This window comes from Cladophialophora bantiana (assembly GCF_000835475.1).
Source record: "Cladophialophora bantiana CBS 173.52 unplaced genomic scaffold supercont1.13, whole genome shotgun sequence".
Lineage (NCBI taxonomy): Eukaryota > Fungi > Ascomycota > Eurotiomycetes > Chaetothyriales > Herpotrichiellaceae > Cladophialophora > Cladophialophora bantiana.
Genome location: NW_015971587.1, coordinates 415255 through 441121, shown reverse-complemented (window position 1 = coordinate 441121; position 25867 = coordinate 415255). Strand labels below are relative to the sequence as shown.

The 25867-nt window shown below is 51.2% G+C and overlaps 8 protein-coding genes across 8 annotated transcripts; 4 read left to right on the top strand and 4 right to left on the bottom strand.

The window, feature by feature from the left end:
* Positions 1-25: 25 nt before the first annotated feature.
* On the bottom strand, positions 26-1672 carry Z519_08517 (uncharacterized protein; the record flags this gene model as incomplete). The annotated part of the gene is made up of 1 exon (XM_016766245.1): positions 26-1672. The coding sequence occupies one exon, from the start codon at positions 1670-1672 to the stop codon at positions 26-28; it is 1647 nt and encodes a 548-aa protein (XP_016617403.1).
* A 528-nt stretch (positions 1673-2200) lies between these two features.
* Z519_08516 (uncharacterized protein) lies at positions 2201-2428 on the top strand (the record flags this gene model as incomplete). Its single annotated transcript, XM_016766244.1, has 1 exon — positions 2201-2428. One exon carries the CDS (start codon positions 2201-2203, stop codon positions 2426-2428), a length of 228 nt encoding a protein of 75 aa, XP_016617402.1.
* Positions 2429-3492: 1064 nt separating this feature from the next.
* Positions 3493-7029, top strand: Z519_08515 (uncharacterized protein; the record flags this gene model as incomplete). Its single annotated transcript, XM_016766243.1, has 1 exon — positions 3493-7029. One exon carries the CDS (start codon positions 3493-3495, stop codon positions 7027-7029), a length of 3537 nt encoding a protein of 1178 aa, XP_016617401.1.
* Positions 7030-7760: 731 nt separating this feature from the next.
* On the top strand, positions 7761-9503 carry Z519_08514 (uncharacterized protein; the record flags this gene model as incomplete). The annotated part of the gene is made up of 2 exons (XM_016766242.1): positions 7761-8417; positions 8460-9503. 2 exons carry the CDS (start codon positions 7761-7763, stop codon positions 9501-9503), a joined length of 1701 nt encoding a protein of 566 aa, XP_016617400.1.
* A 975-nt stretch (positions 9504-10478) lies between these two features.
* On the bottom strand, positions 10479-14451 carry Z519_08513 (uncharacterized protein; the record flags this gene model as incomplete). Its single annotated transcript, XM_016766241.1, has 3 exons — positions 10479-10521; positions 10615-14390; positions 14443-14451. The coding sequence occupies 3 exons, from the start codon at positions 14449-14451 to the stop codon at positions 10479-10481; spliced, it is 3828 nt and encodes a 1275-aa protein (XP_016617399.1).
* An 850-nt stretch (positions 14452-15301) lies between these two features.
* Z519_08512 (uncharacterized protein) lies at positions 15302-15919 on the bottom strand (the record flags this gene model as incomplete). Its single annotated transcript, XM_016766240.1, has 1 exon — positions 15302-15919. One exon carries the CDS (start codon positions 15917-15919, stop codon positions 15302-15304), a length of 618 nt encoding a protein of 205 aa, XP_016617398.1.
* A 1860-nt stretch (positions 15920-17779) lies between these two features.
* On the bottom strand, positions 17780-18847 carry Z519_08511 (uncharacterized protein; the record flags this gene model as incomplete). The annotated part of the gene is made up of 3 exons (XM_016766239.1): positions 17780-18131; positions 18181-18553; positions 18604-18847. The coding sequence occupies 3 exons, from the start codon at positions 18845-18847 to the stop codon at positions 17780-17782; spliced, it is 969 nt and encodes a 322-aa protein (XP_016617397.1).
* A 1964-nt stretch (positions 18848-20811) lies between these two features.
* Z519_08510 (uncharacterized protein) lies at positions 20812-23243 on the top strand (the record flags this gene model as incomplete). The annotated part of the gene is made up of 2 exons (XM_016766238.1): positions 20812-21007; positions 21067-23243. The coding sequence occupies 2 exons, from the start codon at positions 20812-20814 to the stop codon at positions 23241-23243; spliced, it is 2373 nt and encodes a 790-aa protein (XP_016617396.1).
* Between the last annotated feature and the right edge of the window lie 2624 nt (positions 23244-25867).

Sequence of the window (25867 nt, the reverse complement as noted above, 5' to 3'; positions counted from 1 at the left end):
CCCATTTATCCTTGAACCAGTTTTCTTAATCTTCATCCATGGATTCCCAGCCATCTTGCCCTCCTTCTTCAGCCTCGTCTCCTTCTTCATCTTCACTCTCGTCGTCACTCACACTGGCACCCACTAACCTCTCCTTACCATCTGACTCTGGCAACTGGACCCTGCCAGCGAACACCTTTCTCACGCTCGGATTGGTGCTGATGTCCCATACTTGCAGCCGTCCTTTGCTCCCTGCCACCGATAACCTGAAGGCAACCTCCGGATCTGGGGCGAATTGCGCAGAGAATATCCGCCCGACTTCGAGATTTCTCGACACAACCATAGCAGGTCTGTTGTTCTCGACATTCCATATCTTGACCCTCTTGTCCTCTGATCCGGTGGCCAGAAGACCCGGTACTGAGGGGCTGATATCAAATGCGCTGACGGCGGCATCATGCGCCTGCAGTGTCCATACAGGCTTGTTCGGCTTGTCATGAAAGGTGGGAACTACCCGCGCATCAAAGTAATGCACGGTACCGGCTTCTGTGGTGACGAAGAAGAAATTAGGATCATGAATGTCCCACCTGACTTTCTCAACATCGGCCTCGACGACCCATTTTGGTGCCGCTGCGTCTGGGGCTCGCATGTCCGTGGCAATAACGGTTCGATCGTAGCTTCCACTCAACAAGATCGTCGACTCACTTGGATGCCAGTCCAAGGCACACACTTTCCCGCTGTGCATCGTGTATGATTTTGCGCACTTGCCGGTGTTCAAGTCCCACAGTTTCACTGTCTTGTCTGCCGACGCTGAAGCAAGCAAATTTCGATGATGTCGATTTGCAGCCAAGGCTAGAACCGCATCGACATGGTAGTCATCATTGGCCCTGACCTTCTTTTTCTTCTTTTTCGATTTCTTCTTGCCTTTTGAGCTCTCTCCGGTTTGATCCAACTCTTCTGGACGCTCTTGTGGTTCTTGGCCCAGTATCGCGTTTGGATACATGCTATCAACAACATCCAGATCCCAAATCTCTATCTCTGGGTTCATAGTCCCTATTGCCACAAAGTTCCCGTCTGACCTCGATTCGGCGTCCTTCCCGACCGGGGCGTTGATCCATTCAACACACAATGGAACAGCGGGCAGCATGATGTCGTGGTGAACATAGAGATTGTCGGCTTCATCCTCATACACGAAGACTTCTAGCTGCGCAACCTCATCCTCCACCTTCGCCGCCAGTATTAAGTTGTCTGAAGGCAGAATCTGCAGTTCTTCTCTTTCGTCTTCGGACTCCTGTTCTCCTTCCGGCAACACAATATATGGATCTTCTTCGTGTGGCGCATGATACGCTAGGGAGCCAACATTGCCAAACATGGAGAACTTCTCGCCTTGTTCGTCCACAGGGTCGTTGTCATAGTCGTCAAGATTGTATTCCTTTAGGTCATCGGTATCTGTGGTAGGCTGTTTGGTTACGTCTGCGACTTCGCCTGTAGGCACTCCGGCATCTGATTCTTCATCTTCTGATCCATCTCTCGCCTTGGAATTCTGCGCGTCGAGAAGATCCTGCTGTGCATCTTCGAGTTGTAGCCGGGCTAGTTTTGAAATGCGGCTAAGTTCTGCTTCGTCAACTTGGTATTTGGTGGGAAACTGAGCAGCAACCCCTCTCCTCACCCATGTGGTAGCCAGCGTCATCGACATCCTGCGTGTGCGGTGGGTGATGTGGAGAGCGGTTTCGCACTGGCTCGCAGGTTTTGTCCCGCAATATTTTTGTGCCAAACACAGAAAAAGCGGCAGAATCCACGAACTTTTGGGCGGTGAAGTAGTCTCTTCCTGCAAGGCTGGGAGGGACCCGCAAGGCTGCCATCCGCAGCTTGGCGAGATCTTCACTTTTGATGCGGAACATCCATTCGCTCTCCATCTCTCCAGCTACAACTTGACTAGACTCGCTCCTGTCACCGCAAGGCAGATGTGGGCGTGGCTCGAACCGCATGATCAATACTGGAGACGGGTCTCTACCAAAATGCATTCTCATCTACATACCAAAGATAATATCGGTAAGTGGCAATTGAGCTGTCTCCGAGTCGCATGATCTTTCTTCGAGCAACAGTCGTCTCTCTTACGGCGATTTTCTTTACCACACTCGTTCCCATCGGGAGATGCGTTGCTTAGAATGCGGAGTGTGGGCCTGCGAATGAATTCTGATTGTCTACAGGGTGCGAGGAGATCATGAACGCCCTGGACGAGTGTCACGCCCGTGGCTTCCTCTACAAGGCCATAGGTGGCTGCAACGACATTAAGCGAGAAGTAAACAAATGTTTATCAGGGGAACGGACGAAGAAAAGCAGGAAGAATCGAGAAACTGCTCTTGAGCGGCGGGCGAGGATCGAAGCCGTGTGGGCCAAGTTCGACGAGGGCGACTACTCGGCACTTGAACAATTTACGAAATCGAAATAAGCGGACTGGGGCACTGTCCCATTGTTCGCATTCTCGGCGATTAGGAAAAAGGCGGGCAGCGGCGTTTGTCCTTTCAGGCTCAAAAAAGGAGGCTGCTTTGGGTCATTAAACGCACTTGCATGCACAGAAGGAGGACATGTCTCTCAACTCTTTACAGTATATCGCAGCTCCATCTGCTCAATTACGACGTGTATCATCAAGCTCTTTGTCCCAGCCAACGCCCGCAGGGATTTACTTATCCACTGGCAGCACTATTGAACATGCTCACCGCCAGCCAGGGACCTCCGTACTTCGACGCAAACCTGTGCCGATATTACAAAAACTGTCTCTGGGTCTCGCGAACTAATGTAAGTCAGGGATTAGGAGATTTTGGGACTACTCTTCGCTTCAACCGTTCTTTCTGTAAGGCAATGCGCAGGACCTCATGGGAAATCGTCTTTAACTTTGATAATACGTTTCTGGATGGACTATCGTAACGATTCGAGATAGTCGGCCGGAGATCAAACTCGGGCAGCCATCTCTCCAAAGATCCCTCATACCATGTTGGAAGAGGTTCAACCATATTTGGTGTGGTATGCTTCTCGAATTGCGACACTCAGCCGGCCTTCACGAGCGCTGGTGGGCTAAGATGATGCGGTCCAACCTAGGACATCTTTCTACTCCACTGAACAGCCGTAGCTATAGACGATATATATCATCGAGCATATGGTAAACAAACGTGAGCGCGTAGACGTAGTACGAGGCCTCGCTCACGTGACTCCTGTTAAAGTGGCGAGATGTTGAATCCACTCTTTTGCGATCTCCGTGCAATGTCTTGACGATTACGAGGTACACCGTATGCAGGATACAGTAACGTGCTTGCATCTGCTTTTTGACTGTTTGAACTTTGACATATTGACAGCCTTTGTATATCCCTGTCTCCAACTTTCTTCTGAATTGAACGACTGTGTCAGTATTTTGCCGTTCTTTGTTTCTCGCACCGAAAGCAGTTCAAATCGAGTCCCTCTCCCATAGGTGGCTTCGAGACACATGTCTCAGGCTTACCGTCCCGCAAATGTGGCATTATGACCAGTGGAGGCGATAATAAGGAGGAAAACGCCCTTGAAAATTCCTCTTTGGAACAATCCTCGAGTCAAAAGGCAACTCCTTCGGCGGCTTCTGTTGAGCCCGAGCTCGACGACTTTGGCTTGCCCAAAAGACCGGTGAGAGCGAGCCGACCCGCAGAGCTGGACGACAGTGACGATGACCACGATACATTTCATGATGCCGAAGTACCTACGGATATAAACGGTGCAAGTGAGGGGGACGGTAAAGAAGCTACCTGCAAGCCACACCAGACAGCGGAGAAGCCTTCAAAATTAGTTGACGAGAGTACCAAGCAATCGTCACCGGATGTTGCATCTGAGGGAGGGGTAATATTCAAGGAGTCGAAGGTACACAAGGAGAGTCAAGTCGTTGGTGAGGGATCAGGTGTCGAGACGAAACCTGCAGAGGATATTCCACCTTTAAACGCCGCCGCGAAACAGGATGAACAAACAGAGGATAGCCCTACATCCCCAAGAGCGTCCCGAATATCTGGGACAGTTATACCAAAGCGTAATCCACGATCAGCTCCCGCCACAGCCTCCGAATGGTCTCACCAAAGGCAAATTGCGGCTTCAGCCCAATCAGACGACGAAGACGAAGAGGAAGAATGGCAGCCGATGCCAGCCATTGACGAATTTGATATCTACGATGATAATGGTCGTCTAGTGGCAAAAGGTCACCTAGAAACTGAATCAGACGCAAATGCCTATGCTGGCATTGGAGGGGCTGGGAAGGGGTATACGAGAGTGCAGCTCGACGAAGATGCACAATCTGCTACAAGTCTGGACGAAGATACAAACTATCTGTTTCGGAATGGGCAGAAAATGGAAGACATAGAGGCCAATGATGATCACGATGACGAGCAGCGGGATGCTCTCAGCCAGCTGCAAGCGACCAAAGATCTCCTGACAGAGGGCCAGCGGATAGCTTATGTCGGCGTCGTCCGTTTGACAATCCACAAAATGTTTACAGCATTAGGCGACCTAGAGAAGACAAAGTCAGTGCGGAAAGAATTGGTAAAATCTTTGGAGAGTATGGATATGTGGGGACAGAAAATGATGGTTCGGCTATATACTCACATGGATATCAACCAGGCCGAGCAGATCATGATCGAGCAACTCGCTGAGCACGGGGTGCAGCCTTCTGACCTCGTTGCACCCCTCATGTTGAATGCAAAAGTAAAGAATCCTATGGCTGATGAGACAGCGACCGAAACCTCGAGGCCAGATGTCTCGCGAAACCGAAATTCGGCGACCTCCGCGTCCTCACTGAAAGGCGATGTCTCTTTGAAAGAGGTGCAGGAGGGCGAAGACGTTCCTGAAGTCCACGGACCGGAAGATATGCCTCACACAAAGGAGATTGAGCTCGACTTGCGATGGACTGTCTTATGTGACTTATTCCTAGTCCTGATATCAGACGGCCAGTATGACTCTCGATCGAGACGACTACTTGAACGGGTTGGCTCGACAATGGATATTAGCTGGATTCAAATATGTCGATTTGAGAAGAAGGTTATCGATGCCCTAGAAATGCAAGAAGCAGAGGCCAAGGAGAACTGGGATGAATCTGAAAATATGGAGAAACGACGTGTACGCTCTCTCAAGAAGAAATACATGGTCATGGGTCTTGCCACTGTTGGCGGCGGTCTTGTCATTGGTCTGTCAGCAGGTCTACTTGCACCCTTCATTGGCGCGGGTCTGGCAGCTGGTTTCACAACAATCGGTGTCACTGGTACTGCAGGTTTTCTGGGAGGAGTCGGTGGAGCAGCTCTGATCACTTCCGCAGCCACAGCAGCCGGTGGAACGATAGCTGTTCGAGCTGCAGATCGGCGGACGGGTAGCGTGAAAACGTTTGAATATCGACCGCTACACAACAACAAAAGGCTGAATCTTATCTTGACGATCTCTGGCTGGATGACTGGTAAAGTTGACGATGTCCGCTTGCCCTACAGCACTGTTGATCCTATCATGGGCGACATCTACTCCCTACTTTGGGAGCCAGAAATGCTCCGGTCGATGGGTGACACTATCAATATCCTCGCCACGGAGGCCTTGACCCAAACCGTTCAACAAGTCCTCGGAAGCACGATATTAATCACTCTAATGGCATCAATACAGTTGCCGGTTGTGCTTTCTAAACTGGCTTACCTTATCGACAATCCGTGGAGTGTATCTCTCGATAGAGCGACAGCTGCAGGTCTTATCTTAGCGGACTCGCTGATTGACAGGCACCTTGGACAAAGACCAATCACTCTGCTAGGGTTTTCCCTCGGATCGAGGGTCATCTTTTCGTGCCTGAAAGAGCTGTCGAACCGTGGGGCATACGGCCTGGTCCAGAATGTTTATATGTTCGGCTCCCCTGTGGTCGCCAACAAGGACGAATATCTGCGAGCTCGTTCCGTTGTTTCGGGGAGGTTTTTGAATGGATATGCTTCTAACGACTGGATTCTGGGATATTTGTTTCGGATGACGTCTGGTGGCATCATGCGAGTTGCTGGGCTTGCACCGGTAGAAGGAATTCCGGGCGTGGAAAATGTCAATGTCAGTGCATGGGTTAAAGGCCACATGTCCTATCGTGCTGCTATGCCACGGCTATTGCGAGAAGTGGGGTGGGAAGTTGAAAGCGATGAGTTCACTGAGATCGAAGATCCGGATCCTGAAAATCACGCAGCACGGCAGCGAGAGCTTATTATGCAAATCGACGAAGCGAGAAGGAAAGCCGAAGAGAAACCCGAGAAGAAGCGCTTCGGGCTTTTCAAACGAGGCAAACTGGCTGAGAAACAAGGTTGGGAGAGGTACAATGTGAATGACACCAGCCACAAGAGGAACGCCAGCAACACTCCAGAGCCCGGTACTAACGCCGATCTCAACGTGTTGTTTGACGTTGATGCAATCCGAAGAGAACTGGCAAGCGAAATGATCGAGGTCAGAGAATTAGACAGCACCTTGCCTCCAATGCAAATAATGTCAGTCAAAGACGGAGAAAAACATGTCGAATACTTACGCCTTCCACCTGGGATGAAGCCTGAGGAAATCGCAAGGCTGAACCTCCCACCACGACCTGACGAGATTGATGTTTCCTTCGCCCCTATACAGCAGCCTTCCGCGATTCGGCCGGCACGGTCATCATCTTTAAGACCCGCCTCTATAGCGAGCCCCCAGCTCTCTCCTCGTATCAGCCCACACAGATCTCCTCAACGCTCTCCTGACCCGAGTAGGCGGTCGTCCTGCGCAAACTCAGAGCCAAGGGAACTAGCTAGCACATTACCAGCTCTCAGCACTACGGCTTCTGTATCTTCGAAACCGGACAGTTACAACGCGCCTCTGGGTCCCCGACCGGAACTCAAACCGCACGCGACCGATTCCTCCATACCAAGCTGGGGCCGGCGGCCGTCGACTGCATCCGACTATACAACTACTCCGCCGATGCCAGGGCTGGATTTGGAACGTAACGCCTGGGCTGATGATGATGAGTTTGGGCAGAGCCGCGGGGAGATCAGTATGACCTTTGAATGAGGATCTAATGGACTCGACCACCTGGCGGTCAAAGGCGACTTTTTTTTGCAGAGCGAGGCGCCGGGGATGACGGTTACCGAGCGTTTTGTCTCGCATAATTCGAATTATCAGCCCCCAGTGGCAGGGGCAACTGTACGCATTATATTGATGCAGCGACTACCTGACTTTGGCTGGAATGCACATGTTCTTGCTACCCTCACAGATTGAAGAAGTCTGCAGTTCAGCTATGCCGAATGATGGCCCCCTTACCTGAACGAACTTTCCTTGATTCCCCAACGTTCCTACCAGCAGGCTCTTTTTGACATGGGGCCTTGAATCGAACTGCTGCAATTTACCAAAGTTAGTCCATCGAGGTGAAGAGAACTCGACCCATATTATGACAAGCCTTCCAGAGAGCCACTTCATCCCACGCCACGCTTCGGAGTAGAAGGGATTTCCGAGACACCCTCGATTGCTAAGTCCTATATACGGACAAGGCATTGATGGTTGGCTTAATGTTTCATCCTTTCAATCGAAGCAAGAACAATGAATGAGCTTCGACACCGTTCCTGCGCCCAAGGCTGTTTCCTCACATCGCCTTCGACTGCCTTGTTGTCTCCATTCTACAAAATGACACAAGTCTACATACTTCAAGTCTTCGTCCAGTTTTCCTTTCCAACAGACATCCTCATAACTCTTTCTACTTGTGCACAGGACTTCTTTCCTAGTCAGTCCTCTAACTAGAAAACACTATGGCTGCTCAATTGCATTGGACAAACATTTGGACTTCTGTACTACATCAGGACTTCCTCTTCCTATTCATGTTCGTGTTCCGGTACCTGAGGTTTGTTGTCCATCTGGTTAGCTTCTTCCTTTACCGCCCATCTCCTCGTCCTCTGTCTCCATCACTATCGGAAAGCGATTGCACAGTTGTCATTCCAACTTGCAGTCCCGAGGACCCAGCCTTTTGTCGATGCGTGGAGTCAGTCGCGAGAGCATCGCCTTCGGTCATCCACATTGTGGTAGTTGGAAAGAAGCAAGAGAAACAAGTATGGACGACAATAGGCCCATTCATCAATCGCTTTCACAGTGTCTGCTTCAGAGTCTCATCCAGCGCCCAGGCAAATAAGCGCCACCAGATCGCAGCTGCACTGCCAGCAGTCAAGACCTCCATCACGGTTCTATGCGACGACCATGTGATTTGGCCTTCTGCAAATATCCTACGTGCAGCGCTCGCCCCATTCGAAGCGGATGCGCGGGTTGGTGGCGTGGGCACCAACAAACGTGTCGTTCGCCGTTCGAACACGGGCTCGTGGGATGGGTTTTGGAACGTCATGGGAGCCTTATACCTCGAGCGACACAACTTTGAGCACACGAGTTCCAACGCGGTCGACGGTGGCGTCGCCGTTGTCAGCGGCCGGACTTGTCTCTAGCGGACCTGCATCCTTCAGGAACCAGCGCTCCTGGCCAGGTACCTGGACGAGAGGTTCCTCTGGGGTCTCTGCGGCCCATTGAACGCCGACGACGACAACTTCCTCACCCGGGCCCTTGTCCAACGAGGCTTCAAGATCAAGTTCCAGAACACCCCGGACGCCATGATCCTGTGCGACGTGGGTGAGTACCCCAAATTCCTCAAGCAGTGTCTTCGCTGGGCGCGCACCACATTCCGAAGCAACATGTGCTCGCTGGTCACGGACCGCTCGGTGTTTCGATCACAGCCGTGGGCGGTGTATTCCCTTCAAATCAGCCAGATGGTCAACTTTGCCTTGTTCTACGACGCGACTCTGGTGTGGGTGCTGACGCGGACGAGCTTCTACACCGCCGCCGCCATGAGAATATTGGTCTTGTGGATATTGGGCTCGAAGCTTCCGAAACTGGTGCCTTATTTTCTGCGGCATCCGGCAGATCTAGTCTATCTCCCCGGCTGCTACGTCTTTGCGTATTGCCATTCCCTCATTAAACTCTGGGCACTGCTCACCTTCTGGGACACTCGATGGTCTGGACGAAATTTAGAGGACATTGATCGTGCTGCTGCTGCTGCTGCTGCTGCTGCTTCTGGAGATGAAGGCGAAGGTGAAGATGAAGATCAAAAACCAGATTGTCTCCCCGCCGTCAAAGATGAAGGATATGAAGGATTTGCTCATGAGCCCATCGGACCTATCGACCGCAGCGGCCCTGTGAAGACGCCTTGGGGCTTCGTGCGGACGTCGAATCTGCATGAAATCCCAGCCAATATCCTCCAGACACAGCTCGTCGGCAACAACAACAACAACAACAACAACAACAACAACAACAACAACAACAACAACAACAACAACAACAACAACAACAACAACAACAACAACAACAACAACAACAACAACAACAACAACAACAACAACAACAACAACAACAACAACAACAACAACAACAAGCGAACGAAGGCCAGGACCAACAACTTCAAGATGAGGCAACAATCCCAATCCTACGGCGATGCGGATCCGGAATATGAGTAGTGCTCCATCTCGCCCCATATTTCCCACGCTAGCGAGAAAATGCTCACGGAACACAATGCGCGTCTTCGAGACACCCCCGCCTTTGTCTTTGAGGTCTCGCGCTGGCGACAATCCTCCCATAGCGCCGGGGAGCGCGTCACTAGACATCTAACCACCAATAACAATATCGGGCCGGAAGGCGAACAGCACGTCTTCACACTCGCGACGCAGAGTCAGGCGAGGCGAATAGCGAGAAATTCCACGAGGCATCCTACAACCCGGGTGGACGGTGTGAGTTGGGACCGTGAGCAAAGGCGGTAGAGGGGCTGGGATCTTGCTGGGTACAAGCAGGCGTAGCGCACTGTCGGTTTACTCAGGGTGGGTCATCCTTTGATGGGAGAGCGAGAGAAAGTACTCCTTAGGCAGGGAGGATATGTACAGAACTGGAGGGTGACTCGGCGCGGGATAGGATATACCGAGTATAGAAAGACAGACACATACAGAGGAGGAGAGGTTCAGGGAATCAGGAGAGGAATGATCCCATCCATGGGGGAAGTGCTGCGCCGTCTATGACAAGAAGGTTTACTTCCAGTGGAGCAATACAATCCTAAGAGCTAGCCTGAGTATTTGCAATGTCTGTTTCCTCTGTAGAGGACTTATCCACTAACCAACACAAAGCTTTAACAATCTATATCCCTCTGTAGTTTCAAGACCAAGCAGTCCCCAAAAGTCGCATGCTTGAGGATGTTTCATTTTCTTCGCGTTATTTGTATACAAACAGGATCGTGGTCCCCTCCCTTCTTTCTGTATCGACGTGTTCAAAAGTCCCTAATAGGGAAGTAGTGGTTTCGATATCGATATCGATGTTGATTTCGATCCTGCCCCTCCCATTCTGGGGATTCGATGGACTCCGGATTGTTCGGGTTATTACTATATAAGCCATGATTCGTGTTCTTGAATGCCCGTGCTCGTATAATTTGAAAGAGAACAAGTCAATCACCGTGTCGAAATCGCTGCGATCCATTTCTGTTCATCTTTCCTTTGGAAACGGTCAGATTCAATATCTCCCGAGAGAAAGAGAACGAGAAGCAAAGGGTTCGGCAAAAATTGACCAGGACGGGAGAAAACATACCGATCAAAATGTAACAACATGCCCAGCACGGGGATCAGCTGCCTTTGGTGCCCCTTGTCCCTCTGTTCCAGGAACTGTAGTAGAACATTCTTCAGATATACATAGTCAACGGTTCCTTGACTCAGGCCGGCGGGCGCTCCCGCCGGGGCAACGGGCGTCTCGCTGCGACTGGTCGTTGTAGACAAAACTCGTTCTTTGGGGGCTGGTGACCTCGCATGGCCAGAATCGATAGATGTCCTGGAACTCGGCGCATTGGAATCCACTCGACCTAGGTTAGGTCTGCTCAGTAACCTTGAATTCGCTTGAGCCGCCTTCAATTCCTCTGTGAGATTTTTGTTCGCCTTGGTCAATTTCTCGACCCTCTCTTTAGCCTCATCGCCTACTCGACGCAAGTCGGCCTTCTGCGCATCAAGTTCCCTCATCTGCCGCTCGCTGTCATCCAACGCCTCCCTTAACACTGTCATGGCAGCCTTTACCTCCTCAACTTCTCTGGCCGCCTTTGTTGCACTTTGCTCCAACTCTTCTCTCCTCCTCTTCCACTCCTTCAGCCTACTCTCCAACTCCTCCTTTTCATCTTCCAGAATCTTGAGCGATCGTTGTGCATCGCGGGCTTTACTCCTCGCCTCCTCAACCTCACGCATCATGCGTCTCTGACTGACGCTCGCCTCATCCTCCACCCTGTCCCTCTCTTCAATTGCGGCGTCCATGCGTTCCTTCATCTCCCGAATCCGTGCCTCCGTACCCGCTGAGGATTGATCTAGCAGCATGCGCATGGTTTGCCCCTCACGCGTGCGCTCGGAGAGCATTCTTTGTGTTTCACCAAGCTCCTCTTCGAGGCTCTCGGCTCGTGTGCCGGCTTCGCGGGCTTGCATATTGAGTTCGTGTGTTTGGTCACGGAGAGATTGGACAAGAGCTTGTGACGATGCGTGGAGGGCTGTTTTGAGGGAAATTTCTTCTTTCAGTTCGGTGATTTGGCGGGCTTGAGCTGATACTTGCTCCTCGAGATCGCGCAGCTTCGTTGTGAGGGTTGTCGATTCTTCTTTTGCTTTGAGAAGATCTTTTGCGAGTTGCTCCGAACGGGTAGTAGCTTGATCATGTCGGCTCTCCACTGTTTGGAGATCAGACTGTGCTTTGTCAAGATCTTTTTCTATCCTGGTTCTTGCGCTGATCTCCTGTTCGATCTTCTGCTGTAACTCCTTGATTTCACTGTCTTTGTCGCCAAGTCTTCTGCTAAGCCCTTTGAGCTCAGCCTTGATATCTTCATGTCGTGCTTCAAGTCTGTTAAACTCGCCTGTCTTGTTCTTGAGATCGTCCTTTGCGGTTTTGAGCTCTGCAATTTCACTGCGAAGATTTCTCAGTTCAGGCTGTGATTTGGCGAGCAGCTCCTTCAGGTCAGTGATGTCCTTGAACCGACCCGCAGCCAGTTGCTCGGAAGCTGCAAGATCGCGTTCCAGGCCGGAACACCGATCCTTGAGTTCATCGAATTGCTGAAGTATTTCCTTATGCGTCTTCTCCCTTTCAGTGCCGCTTGCGATCGCGACTCGAGCTTCCAGCAACTCTTTTTCAAGTTTATCCACAGCGTCTTGAAGATTATTCTTCTGGGTTTGGGCATCTTTCAATGCATCACGAGCCTCAACATGTTCTTCACCTTGATGCAGGAGGTCGTCTCGCAAGGTCTCAATCTCTTCTTGCAATTCCTCTTGGTCTTTCAATTGTTTAGAAAGTCGGTGAATGGCGTCTTCTTTAGATGCTAGCTCCGCCTTGAGGTCCGAGATCTCTTGTTGCAGCTTTGAGATATTTTCGTCTGCGCCAGCCTCGACATCATCCACTTCAGCCAAGTTTTCTGACACTTTGACCGGCGTCACAGTTTCTGCCGCATCATCGGCTGCGGTCTGTGACTGCCCTTTGCCCTTCTTCTTTTTCTTGTTCTTCTTCTTGGAGACTCCGGTGCCCGCTTCCGATGGCGCTGGAGAAGCCGTCGCTGTTTCCGCAACAGCCTTGTTTGGAGGAGCTTTCTGCAAGCCGAATATTTCCGAAAGGTATTGCACAACATCTTCACGCGTCGTTAATGTGTCAAATTTGGATTTTGTCTCATCGTCCAGAAAGCCAAAGACCTTGGTAGAGGGGTGGCGTGAATGCTCCTCTCTGGTGGACTGGATCTCCGCTTTCAGTTCACCAACCGTGCTTTCGGCTTTGTCCAATTGACCGCGTAAGGTATCCATGATCCCTTGCATTGTTGCGAGTTTCTTCTCACTCGATTGCTCATTTTGCCTCCTTGATGCTTCCTGCCTCTCCGCGGATTTGTACAATGCCAGTGAATCTTCGAGGTCCTTCACAATGGAGTCTTTCTGTGAAAGCTTCTCGTTCAACAATTCCGCATCTTTGCCTTTGGATACGATCTGTTCTTCTAGTTTAGCGTTAGTTGCCTCGAGCTCTTTGATTTGGCTCTCTAGCAACTGCAGTTGTGAGACTGCCTCGAGCTTTCGTGCCTGGAGCTCGTCGATCTCCTTTTGGTGCTCGTCCGTCCGCGTGATATTTGAGGCGGCTCTGGTTTCTAGCTCAGCGATGCGGTTCTGCAACTCATTCTTGATCTCGTCAAATTTGTCCTTGGCTTCACGGAGATTGTGTAACTCCCGGGTTGCCGTCTCTAGGCTCTCCACCATGCTTTCGGTGGATTCACGAGCGACCTTGAGATCTGCCTTTAAGCTGGCGAGTTGCTTCTTCAGGTCTTCCACCTCAGCTTGTTTCTCGTGTAGTTCAGCTTCCATTTTTGATTGTTCGGATTCGAATGAAAAGAACTCTTCTGACGTTTCCTTTGGCGGGGACATCGCCTTGTGCCGAGGAGAAAATAAAGAGAAGCTCGCAATTCGGGAAGCAGTCGTTGTAGGGGACTTGGCCGTTTGTTCCGAGTCTGCCGCTTCCTTCAAGGAAGAGTTGTCACCGGCTACCGTAATGTGCGGACTGCCGATCGAAAAATTCTTCTCGGGGCCAGATGCCTTCTGTTGAGACGCTGTCTCAAGCTTGCTCTTCAGGCTAGCGACTTCTTCACGCAGTCCCGCGGTTTCTTCCTCGGCAGCCTGGAACTTCTTCTTGTAATCGTCCCTGTCAGATGTTACTCTTTTCAATTCATCCACGACCATGTCGCTCTTTAGATTGATCTGATTCAAATACTCGACCAGAGCGCTGGGGTCGTTGATGCTCGTCAGGGGAGTGTTCTCGCGCAGTGAGGCCTCGAAGGACTCGACGGCTTGTATTCGTGCATGGGCCGTCCTGTATACTTTTAACAATTCTGCATACTTTGATTCCATACGATCCAGCCTGCGCAGCTTCACGCGGACTTCAGTGGGGAGATCTTGAGGACGCAAGGAGGTGGTGGTGTTGCCATTGACATCTGACACTGTTGACACTTTGCTGTCAGCGGATTCCGCGAGAGTATGTGTGTCCCCTCCATCTTCGGAAACTGGTGCGTCCTCCTCCTTGACTTGCTCCTTCTCTTTGCCTGTTCCCTCAGGCCTTGGAGTGCCTGCCCTGCTAGGGACCGCGCTCTCATCGCCTCCGATCGCGAACTCCGGTTCGAACTCTGACGGATCTGGGCCTTTTTCGGTCGAGACATTGGTTTGCTGTTCTCTCAGCCTGGAGCCAGCCCTTTGGCGGCTGCCATTCTGAGCCTGTGGACGCCGTTTTTGCGGAGTCCTTGCTGCTTGGGCGCTATTTGCAGCCTGACGTTGTCGCGCTTGCTCTTCCGCAATATGGCTATCTATGACGCCCTTAAGGCGCTGTCGGTGTGATCAGACTGACGGGCTCTAATTGTGCAGCTGGCGGGCATACCTGAAACATCTCCAGCTTTGCGGTATTGGCAGGAACCAGCCACAGAACAAACAGAAACAGGCTACGTCGATGGTGAACTGTCGCTGCGGCAGGAGTCTCGAAATATCACGAACTCCGCAGTCTGGGTCGCCGTTGGCGGGTTGACTAGGGTGGGAGTGGAGAGAAGTTGGAGATGACAGCTAAGAAGACCAAACCATGGGCAAGAATTTCTTCCCTTTTCAAATTCCAAGCACAACGATCCTCAAAAGTCCCATTGCCGCCGCATCAGGCATCTATCTGTGTCTCCGGAGTACAAATATCTCAATGAGGTATCTGACAGTGTCTCATTACTTCCTCATCATAGTGTCATGTCGTCCCTGCCATATAATTTTCCCGTCAAACTTGCTTTCACACTCAGCGTCCCTTTCGCGGATCTCCCTAGCAGACAAGCAAAAATCCTTTCTGTTATGCCTTAATTCCAACACACTCCAAAGGTCTACCCACTCAAAGCGTCCTCCCATCAGAGTTTGCCGCATGTCCCAGTGAGCAGGAGCTTTTGGCCATACGCATGAATTCCCACTTCGATCAAAACCCGCCATGACCACAGCTGTCACAATTGTTGCTGTAACTGATCCTGCTTCGTCAATGAGGCTTCGGTATCGTGTCAGTATGGCGAAGAATGACCAATATACACAGTCCGCAATTAAGCCGGAGCACTTCCTTGAACCGTGTATCGAGAGGTATGCGGTGGGTAGGATGGGCTTGACTTGGATGGCCTGACAGAGGTAGTTTATCTCATGTTTCCGACTCTTTAGCGAGCCCGACACCACCTTGATATGCTGGCTAATGCCATTTCACTTCGTCTTCGGTGTGAATAACCTCACTTGAGGACAACATTCGCTCCTCTCGCCGCAAGATATTGATCTGGCGCTCCCTGCGGCAAACTCCTCACCACCGCAAAGATCTCCTGGTCGTAGTATCTCAGCTTCGTCTTGGGATCTGTATACTTGGCTGGCAAGCCAGTAATGTCGCAGTAGTGTTTGTGGTTCGCAGGATGCAAACTCGGAGCGCTCTCGATGTTCGTGTAGGTCACCGCTGGTCCTCCCACTCCACTCACTCCTAGGAGTGCAGTATTCGACGCCCTCTCTCTCTGTAAATTCCTCTCCAGGACCAGTGTGCTCAAGCTCTGCGTCGCCTGGGCCATGTTGAGGGGTTTCGAGGCGGCCGCGGAAGAGGAGAGGTAGGCAGGCGTGGATGCGCCGTCTGAATTTGCGCCCGTAGCAGGTTGAGGTGTCGATGCGCCAGAGTTATTCTGAGTTGCGAGCACGGATGCCTCCTTTCGTTGCGATTCGGAGATGATCTGCTTGATGTTCTTGTTCCGTCGCGTACTGGGTTTCCAGTGCGAGTTGCGGAAGGGTTTAGGCGTGTAGTAGATGTCCATCTGATCGAGGAGTTGCTGGTGGGAATCATCTTGGGGTTGCGGCGTGGAAGGGGGCATTGTCGCTCGGGGAGTGTGAAGCTGCTTGTTCAAGATATTGCCTTGCTATCATCGAATCCCTCCAGATATTCAACCGGCAGTTCATATGCTCCAGGTCTCTTTTGTAGCACAATGAGCATGGGAGGTGTAGGGTCGACAAGTTTTGGGATCCGCAGACGGGGAACAGGGAACGCGTTCCGCATACGAGATCGAGAATCTAGATTAAACCGCCACGAAACCACACTTCGCTTGTTGCTACTTTTCCTTTTTGCAAATATGAACCGTGCCCGATGGCTAGATGAAGATAAAAGGGAAAGCCAGTTGTAGAAAGGGCTCGGAATTCTCTCTCCCTTAACATGGCCTCGATTTCCGCCAAAGGCTGATGCCTACGACGACAGCAGCCACCCCAACACCAGTTCACGCCCGTATGCCTAGTTTGATATGTGTCTTGATAATCCTATCCGTCGCTTCTACATCATTGACCCGTGGAAGGGCCCCAATCCTCCTTAACGTCGTAAAGCCATAGCTGTCCGGGCGGGACAACCCTCCTCACGTCCTCCATATGCTCCTCGTATTGTCCTAGATTGCCGGGTGGTTGAGTCCCGACTGATAGAACAGCTCTCCAAAGCGGCCGTATCTAAAAGCGTCCGAAAAGGCCTTCCAATATCTCACGGTCGGCAGCAGCGCCAGCAGAAAAAAAGCCCGGACTTTCTCGCTTCGTTGCGCCTGTGCATCCGTCTTCGCCGCGACATGTTCCATGCTCCTCCACCAGCTTTCTGGGTCCTGTGTGGTGCAAATGACTTTGACGTCCGGAAACAACTCTACCAACTCTTCGCTGAAGAGGATCGATGGCGTGCCTGTGACCGCTTTGTACCCGAACAACAGGGTCTTGAGTTGTTGGAGAACTACCTTTCTGTCCGCCTCATTTTTGACGGGTGTGTACTTGCAGAGACGAATCTAGGTGCGTATGTGCTTTTCCCCTTGCGCCCTCCAGTTGGCTTCCCCCATGGTATATCGGTTCCTCGAGAAGGATTTCCAACGCCTGACTGAAAGACGTGGTTCCGATACGGGACCTGCTTTGTCGTGAGCATTGAAAAAGTATATCAGTTGAGTACAGAGGTCTGAGAATCCCTGGAACTCTGGCAGAAGGGTTTCAGCGAGAGTCACATCTCGGAGCCGATCACCTGGAGCTTCACATTGAGGTCAGGCTTAGAGTTCCTTTGACCCATACCATATCAAGTGAGAGACGAAGGGTACAGTGACAAACCGTTCCAGCATTGAGAGTCGAGTTGAATTTCTTCGTTCAGTCCATAACCCGGAAACGAAGAAATTCATTGGGGTATATGTATCGACTTAGCACAAATTTATTTTCCCCGAGCAACGTGCCCATTGTTAGTACCTGGACGAATATAAATCTTCAACCTGCATTGGGATGACATTTCTCCGAGCTCCCTTTCCCGTAAGATATCACACAGCATAGCCGCTATCAATAAGTGAAAACGACCGTCAAATCTCCGCCAAGTCGGTCGTGACATTAGTTGAAGCACATCTGCAGCTTACCTAGACTGTCGGGCGGGGCAGAAAGATGGTGCCTCGCCGATGCTGCTATGATGTGCAAGGCCATTTGCTAACCATGACATCCCTATTGTTCTTGCGACAACCGGTATCAGGGGTAATTTTTCTCCCCCAGGGGGAGAGGGGGGTTATACCGCTCAACAGAAATTCAGAAGTCTCGGCAAGGTGCCGAGTGCTCCTCCCAGACTGTTATCACATTTGTATTGGTGGAACTGAAGAACAAGTCATGGCGATTCAGTTGTAAATTCCATTGAAAGGAGCCTGGGCGCATACAGACTCATACATGCATACCTCTCGTCGAACGCTTCAACTCGTTTGAACGTTTATGGCTTCCGCAACAGCATCCTCCAATGTCTCCATTACGTTCTCGGCCTCGATCAGATCGTTGTCTCGTTTGTCGTACAGGGTGCCCCCTTCGGCCCAAATTCTCTTCAGCGTGAAGATGGTGGCATACGGCTTTCCAGCTTCCCAGGCTTCCTGTTCAAGCTTCTTCAACGTGTCGAGACTCGTGTACGACACCTTCCAGGGCTGTCCGCCGGTCTGCCTTTCAAATTCTTTGAGTATCTCTGAGTCGGTGGCTGTAAATGAGTTGACACGAAGCGCCTTGTTCCGACTCGCGTCCGGATGAAGGGCGGCAAGAACCACAAGCTTGCCAACGCTGATGAAATTGTCATTGAAACGGTCTGGAAGTGGAGGGTGGTCCTCACTCTTTCATGGTGGTAAAGCTGATCTTCAGATTACCATCGCCGAGCAATACAGCGTCTTTATTCTTGACGTCGAAGGTTCCGGCTTCCTTGACAACCGGATTTGCGCCGAAATAGAGACCTGGTTCTCCATCCGCGTACGGGCCGACAACCACATAGGTATGGTCCAAACGGTCACAGGCCCGCAACGCTGCTCTAACCTGCAGCTTCTTCTGATGTGGTTTCTCGTGTGCTGAAGCTGGCCCGTACTCGATATCAGTCCCATATTCTGACGGGAAAAATCTGTGAACCGAAGGACTCTCGTTGGCAAGGCGAACAAGCTCGACCTGTTGTTCAATCACATTTCTACCCACACAAGAGATCACAGTGTCGATGTCTGTTCCACATGATGTTAGATTGTTGACGAAATCTCCGAGACAGTCTTACCTTGGTACGCTTTGACCACATCGTCTGAGTTGGTTATATCACCTACTATGATATCCACACCTTCATTTTCCAAGCGTTTTATATCGCTTGCCTTGGATTTGTAGGTGCCTTGTGACGTAAAGATAGCTACCCTCTCAAATTTAGACTTGTTTCGAACAATTTCGCTAGTAATACGACTCCCAATCAGTCCGGTTGCTCCGAAAATCAGGAGCTTTTTGCAGGCTGGAGACATTGATGAAGACATGTTGGAAACCAAAACCTTCCCTGGCAGCTTCTCCGAAATTATGCCGCGTCGTGTCTGCTCTTGTCGATATCGAAAATATGTCAGTCAAAGGGGGATGGATGAGTGACTGCAGCGCTGTTAGATTTGAGACGTGTTTCAGATCTTCCACCTTTGCATTTAAATAAACTCCTGAGAAGTCGCCCTTCCGCTAGATAGTTCAATTAAATTGCTCGACGATGTCGAGAGAAGTCCGGACAGCCCGATCGGGACAGAGTTTGAAGGTCTGCTATAGGGTACATGTGAGTGGTATTGGGGAAGATGATGAAGAGCGGGGCGAACATGCCTGCCTTACCTGCGGTTGTGACCGCCCAAACCACCATTAATCAGCAGGGGCCTCAGCCTGATGAGGTCGCGATGCATAGTACTACCTCAAAATGCGGAAAAGGGTTGATCCATGATATACCGAGGTACTCTAATATCGCGCCACGCTTTACAATGGAGTGCAAGTGAGTCGCCTTCTCAAGGGATATTCAAAGGATATTCAGAATATGCTGTTCCGATGGAAGCCGCAGCTGGCCGCAGCAAGGAGGCACTGGGAAGACATGGCAAAAACACTCCGCGAGTCCGTCAAAAACCAGCCCCGCTGGCCCTCTAAAAGCAGCAATAGCTAGTTTCGCAGACTTGGCAGAGGGTTACACTCGACGCGTGCGGGTGTTGTTCCATTGCACTTGGAGATTGTGAAATCTGTAGTTCTCCGTCAGCGTCCCTGTCCGCAGAGGCAATAAGATGGTGAGCTCTTGACTTCTTTGCTAAGAATACATGCTAACCTCATGCCGCAGGAGAGTCCTCACGAGCAGCAGCAGAGCCTGCTGCTCTCTAGGATCATAACAAACATCGTAAGCCCCCGCCTCGTCGTACCTGAGGAATCGAGATTGATGGCCATGACCAGGAGAAGCTAAACGAAGCCGTGATGATGATGAACAGGAATCTGCAGGTACACACCCTCGAGGATAGGCAGGGAGACGCAACGTTGAGAATGGATTCCAGGATGTCAACGTTCAGAATATGAATGTCGAATTGGTTGCGCAGATGTTCAAGAATTATCAGTCAAACGTTCTATTTCATCTTGAAGGTACGAGATATTGCAGCAAGGTGGGGACTTCGCTGAAGTGACGCTTTCCCAGCAACGGACAACCTGAAGGGACCATTATGACAGGGAAAACAATTGGGTTCCGCCAGCAAAAGATTGATACACGAGCCACAGCACCACATTTTAACGCGTCACAAATATCTAAGGCACTTGGTCTTAGCGTGGATACACACTGAGAGATCACAACAGCGCAGTTGAGTGGACATTGGATGGGTCGGTCGACCGTTCCTGCTGGATCACGACCGGTATGCGTCTGTACGAAGATCCAAGACCGGCTCTTCATGGACCTGTGCAAGCAGTAAACGGCACCAGCAGGCATCGACAAGCATCAAGCGTGAATGAGGACTTGTTTGACAGAACTCCATTCCCAGCGATGGGGGACATATCCGTTGCATATGAACCTTTGGTGCCTTGGCCTGTTGGAACACATCAGATCATGAACATTCCACATCTTTGGCATGTTTGAGGCTCACCGCGTTGTCTTTTCGCAACTGGTAGTAGATTATCCATACTAAGAATATGGTGATGCAGCTGGCCAGTCAAATGTTGATAAATGTAGATTCCACCAGGGATGCCCAGGGTATGTCCCTCCCAGCCCTCCTGTAGCCTCGCCAAAACGCGGGTTCAGGTCTTGACCTGTAGAATTTCTCCGCACTGTGACGCGTTCTCCAACATAAATTTAACTCTTGCTGAACCGTGTGCCTTTTGATGGCGCATGCATTAAAAGTCTACCAGAGACATACAACAGATCCCCGTCCAGCGCATATTGCGAAAGCACGCACCAAGCACGCGATCAAGGATGTGGCATTGGGATCACTAGCATGAACACGACAAAATGACCATCACATCGATTACCCGCATCGCGACAGAGCGTCATTTCCCTACACCTCCCCCAGAGGGCGAGCCGCAGTCAAGCCCTCGAGTCTATCCCGCTCCCGACTTTCCCTTCAGAGGATGGCAGCCTCCGAGGGCAGATGGCTATCGACAGAGTGCAGCCACTCCTTCTGAAAGCGCAATAGTCATCGACAATGGTATGGCAAAACATCAGATTTCAGCCGGTGAAGGGATGAGCTAACATGAGCTGGCACAGGAGCCAACACCGTTAAGGCCGGGTTCTCTTTCGATAAAAGCCCCCGATTCCTCGTACCTCCAATCATGGCCAAATTCAAAGACCGAAAGTACAACAAGTATTGCGCATTTGTCGGCTACGATGCCTACGCCGATGCCACGACTCGGGGCCAAATCAGGACGGCCTTTGAACAAAATACCAGCATTCCGACGAATTGGGACATCTTAGAGGGTGTGTACGACTACATTTTTCTCAAATTGGGGGTGGACGGGGAAGGTACCGTGGGTAGACCTCTGGTCGTTACGGAGCCTGTCGCAAACCTGGGCCATAGCAGAAGAATGATGAACGAAATGCTCTTTGAATGCTACAACGCGCCAAGTGTCACCTACGGAATTGACAGCCTGTTTTCCTACCGCCAAAACAAGGGCCAATCCGGGCTTATCGTGTCTTCATCTCACACCTCGACGCACATTATCCCAGTGTTGAATCGGAAGCCTCAGATGCAAATGTGTACAAGGTTGAATTGGGGAGGCTCGCAGGCTCAGGAGTACCTGCTAAAACTCCTTCGCCTGAAGTACCCCACCTTTCCTGGGAAGTTTACTACGGAGCAGATGGAGACATACATCAAGCAATATTGCAATCTTTCAACCGACTTTGCAGCTGAGTTATCTACCTATCTCGATTGGACTGGCCTGGAAGAAAACCGAGATATCATAATCCAGTACCCTTTCACAGAACAGGTCGTGGTCGAGAAATCAGCCGAGGAGCTTGCTAGGGTAGCCGAGCGCAAAAAGGAATCTGGTCGGCGACTTCAAGAGCAAGCTGCGAAGATGCGCCTGGAGAAGCTCATCAAGAAAGAGCAAGAGTTGGAGTACTATCAGAAGCTGCACGCCTCTTACGTGAACGCACCAACCAAAAAGGAGCAGCGTCGAATTTTGGATGATGAAGAGCTTAAAGATGAAGCTGCCTTGGAGAGAATCATCCGTGACCTGGATAAATCGATCAAGAAATCTAGGAACAAGGAGCTGGGGGCCCCGGAAGAAGAAGAAAACCTTGAAGAGCAGCTAAACAGGTTCCCTCTTCTTGATGTCCCAGACGATCAGTTGGATGAGGATGGCATCAAGGAGAAGCGGCATCAGAGACTGATGAGATCAGGTGTCGAGGCAAGAATAAGGGCCAAGGCAGAAAAAGAGCGTGAGAGAGCGCGTGTGGCTGAAGAAGAAAGAAAAGATCGCGAAATGCGTGAGAATCGGTTCGGTGAATGGCTCGCGGGTCGTCGACAACAGCGCCTTGCACTGTTGGCCAAGATTAAGGAGCAAGCAAGGCAAAAGGCAGATTCCAGCAACCGCAAAGGCATTGCTTCGCAAATGCGTATGAAAACCTTGGCGAACCTCGCTTCGGATGGACCGAAGCGGAAGCGCAGAGGTGGAGGGGATTATGACGATGACTTTGGAGCCAACGATGAGGACTGGGGCGTTTACCGGACCGTTGCTACTGAACCCGCCAGCGACGACGAGGAACCCGAGGAAGACCCGCTGACCGCATTGAAAGCTCTCGAGAGCGAGCTTCTGCAATTTGACCCAGAATTTTCGGAAAAAGACACCATTGAAGCGCAGAACGACTGGACCAAGAGCGTTTTGCACGCCTTCTTGCGAGGCGCAAGGCCAGCGGATCCGGAAAGTCAGCGAGAGGCAAATCAGATTCACCTCAACGTCGAACGCATCAGAGTGCCTGAGGTAGTGTTTCAGCCAGCGATTGCTGGAGTGGACCAAGCTGGTCTAGTTGAAATCATTGAAGGTATCGTCATGAGTCGTTTCTCAAGCTTCGACCAACAACAGGCGCTCCTGAAGGATGTCTTTCTGACAGGCGGAAACACCATGTTTCCGACTTTCGAGGAACGACTCAGGCAAGAACTCATTGCAACATTACCATGCGATTTCACAATCAATGTCCGCAAGGCAAACGACCCAATCCTTGATGCCTGGAAAGGAGCAGCTTCTTGGTGGAGCACATCGGATGGGATCGACCGTGACTCGGCCACCGTGACGCATGCGGAGTACATGGAGAAAGGAAGTGATTACATCAAGGTAACCCAAGCCTTTGTCCTACCCTCCCCATTTTTAGTTTCAATCGCTTACACGTCACAGGAGCATGACCTGGGCAATTTCGTCGCTCCGCCCTTCTCGTTCGGCGGATGAAATCCAGCTGTCCAATGTTTTTACGTTGCTGCAGAGAAGGTCCCCGAGTTGTCGATCTTCGATCCTCGAACATTCCTTCCGAAAACATCAGTTTTAGGATGATAACATCCAGTGACCCCCGCGTTTCTGGTGGCCAAAATGGGGGGTAAATCTGTCTCATTTATATACGCGGGAGGCCAGATCTCGCTTAGCAGGTTGAGGTCCATTTCGCACGGCAAGCATGAATGACTAGGAACAACGATGACGGCAGAGATCTGTGGGCTGCGTGTGGTATGAGGAAACAATTCAGAAGTTGCACACTTCTGTGTGCTAGCCCACTGGGGGACAAGAATCCGAGAAGCCTCAGAGTTCATTCAGCCTTGTCATCAACTGTCGAGACGGAAATTCTGTTCGGTCTCGGTTTTGGATGCAATGTGGCATAGCCCCCCGGACCCGATCGTTGTTGCACAACATGAAGATTCCTTGACATGGAACATCCTACGGCGATGGAAACATGGACCGGACCAGTCTGGGGAACAGTCCGTTTTACTCAACAAAGGAGTGTTGCATGGCCACGGTCAATGTTAGTCATTGGTTCGGCTTGCATGCTCGTTGTCGACATGATCATCGCCCAGAATCATCTCCTCCGATCGTCGCGAATCTGCCGATCGCGGAAATGTGGGTATGCAGACACGGTCATTACACCGCTAACAGTCCGTCCTTGACACGCCGTTGACACTGTTGGAGACTTCCTTTTCTGTCATAAACGAGCCACTCAGTGGCTGCTGTGAGGTTTTCCATTTTAGGGAGTTTGTGCATTCCTTACTAAGATCTTATCTCAACACGGCAAGCTTTTTTCAAGCCATGCACAAGTTTAAGACAAGGCTCCGGTAGGTTCTATCAAACAAATCCGGTTTCAAAGAAAAGCACTATGGCCCCATGTAGAAATCTATACGGAGGAATAGTGCTATGCTCGGTACAGCAAGAGCTAGGTGATAGACTCCGAATGGCTCGTCCGAAGTCTCTAGCTCTTTCAAGACTCTCCCATGCCCCATGGCCAAAGATTTACGTCAAACTTGCAACATGCTCCTGTGATGAGAATGAGCTTTCCTCTTCAGAGTTTTTGCACCCTCTTTTTCCATAGGTACAATGGCCATGGCGTACCCAGTCCATAGTGAGTTCCGTCTCGCCGGACGAAGCTGATGTGTAAGCAATGTTCGAAAAGGAGCAAGGGCAATTTCCTACGGACTCCATCAGCAAGACAGCCGATTTCCGAACCGAACGAAAGAGAGCTCCCTCTCTTAGGCCCTGTAGTCAGTCTGCAAGGTCCGCAACACGCTCTCAATGCCCAATCGGCGGCCGCATGGAAAACGAATACTGATCGTGCACGCCTTGCATCCATTTCCGGCCAACGATGCCATGCTGACAGCATCTGTTTCCGCACGGTCGCCTGGACCGCGATCCCGAAACTGCTGGGGGAGTTGTGGTGTGAATGGACAATCAGTCGCGCCAAGGCAGGATGTTCCCTGGAGAGTACCGTAACCTCCTTCAAACAGTTGCAGGCTGACTCAATCCTTCCGTAAGCGGGCTATGTGATTTGGATCTTTTGGGCGAGAGGTCGCCGGCCATCCAATGGGAATACGCATCTCTCGTCACCCTATATCCACACTGGTCCCCGAAAGCCCGAGAGCACCCCAGGATCAGCAATTTTCACACAAGGAAAGAATCCGCAAGCTTGCCAAGGCGCATGGGGCAGGGGGAAAGGATTCACCCTCGGATGTCACTGGTACTCGGTGGGCGATGAGGCTTTCCACTCCGTTCCCTTGGCCATGTGGCAACTGATCTCAGCAGCCGAAGTCGAAAGCCATGGCGCAAGGCTGGGACGGTCAGGTATGAGGCTGGTCACGATACTTGGGAACGTATTGTATTGCCGTTACCGTGGCGGTGAATTCCAGTCATTACATACAGTACAATACTGAAACAGATCGAGATAGCTCCGAGGGCCCCGTTTGCACACGTGACTCGCTTGTCTCCTACCACTTCCTCATCCTGGATCATCATACCCAGTAGCCGGTATCATATTATCTTCATTATTCACATTATTCTCCGGACGGGATTATGCGCTTCCAGGCACCCTTGCCACCACCTCTCCCTTTGGATACCTCTCCCGCTTCCTTTGTGACCCCACTGGCGACAATACATACTATTCTCGATACCGACCACTTCCAGCCCTGCTCCCTGTTTCGGTCTTGGCTCCACCGAGCTCGCTGGGTGTTCGCCCTCAGCGATCAACGCCGTCATCATCGTGTCATGCTTACCTGGTTTGCCAGTTATGGTCAATCGTCCAATGCAGAGTGCAGCCAGCCTGCCCCAGTTGCTCCCCTCGAACGCTGCCATCCACACTACTGCGAGACGTTGCTCCAGCTGCAGCTGCAGCTTCTCCCGGGACGTCGCATCTAGCTCCCGTGGTCGATCATCCCGGAGTTTTACTCACCCGCTGCTCTAAGAAGCCTCTGGATGCTCTGTGGAGTTGCAACACCATCTGGCGGGAAATAAGCCCATCGACGCTATTGGGAAATGGTACCTGCAATTTCTCCTCCGCATGGCATGCAAGTCCAGTCAGAAACCTGCCCAGCCAATGCCAA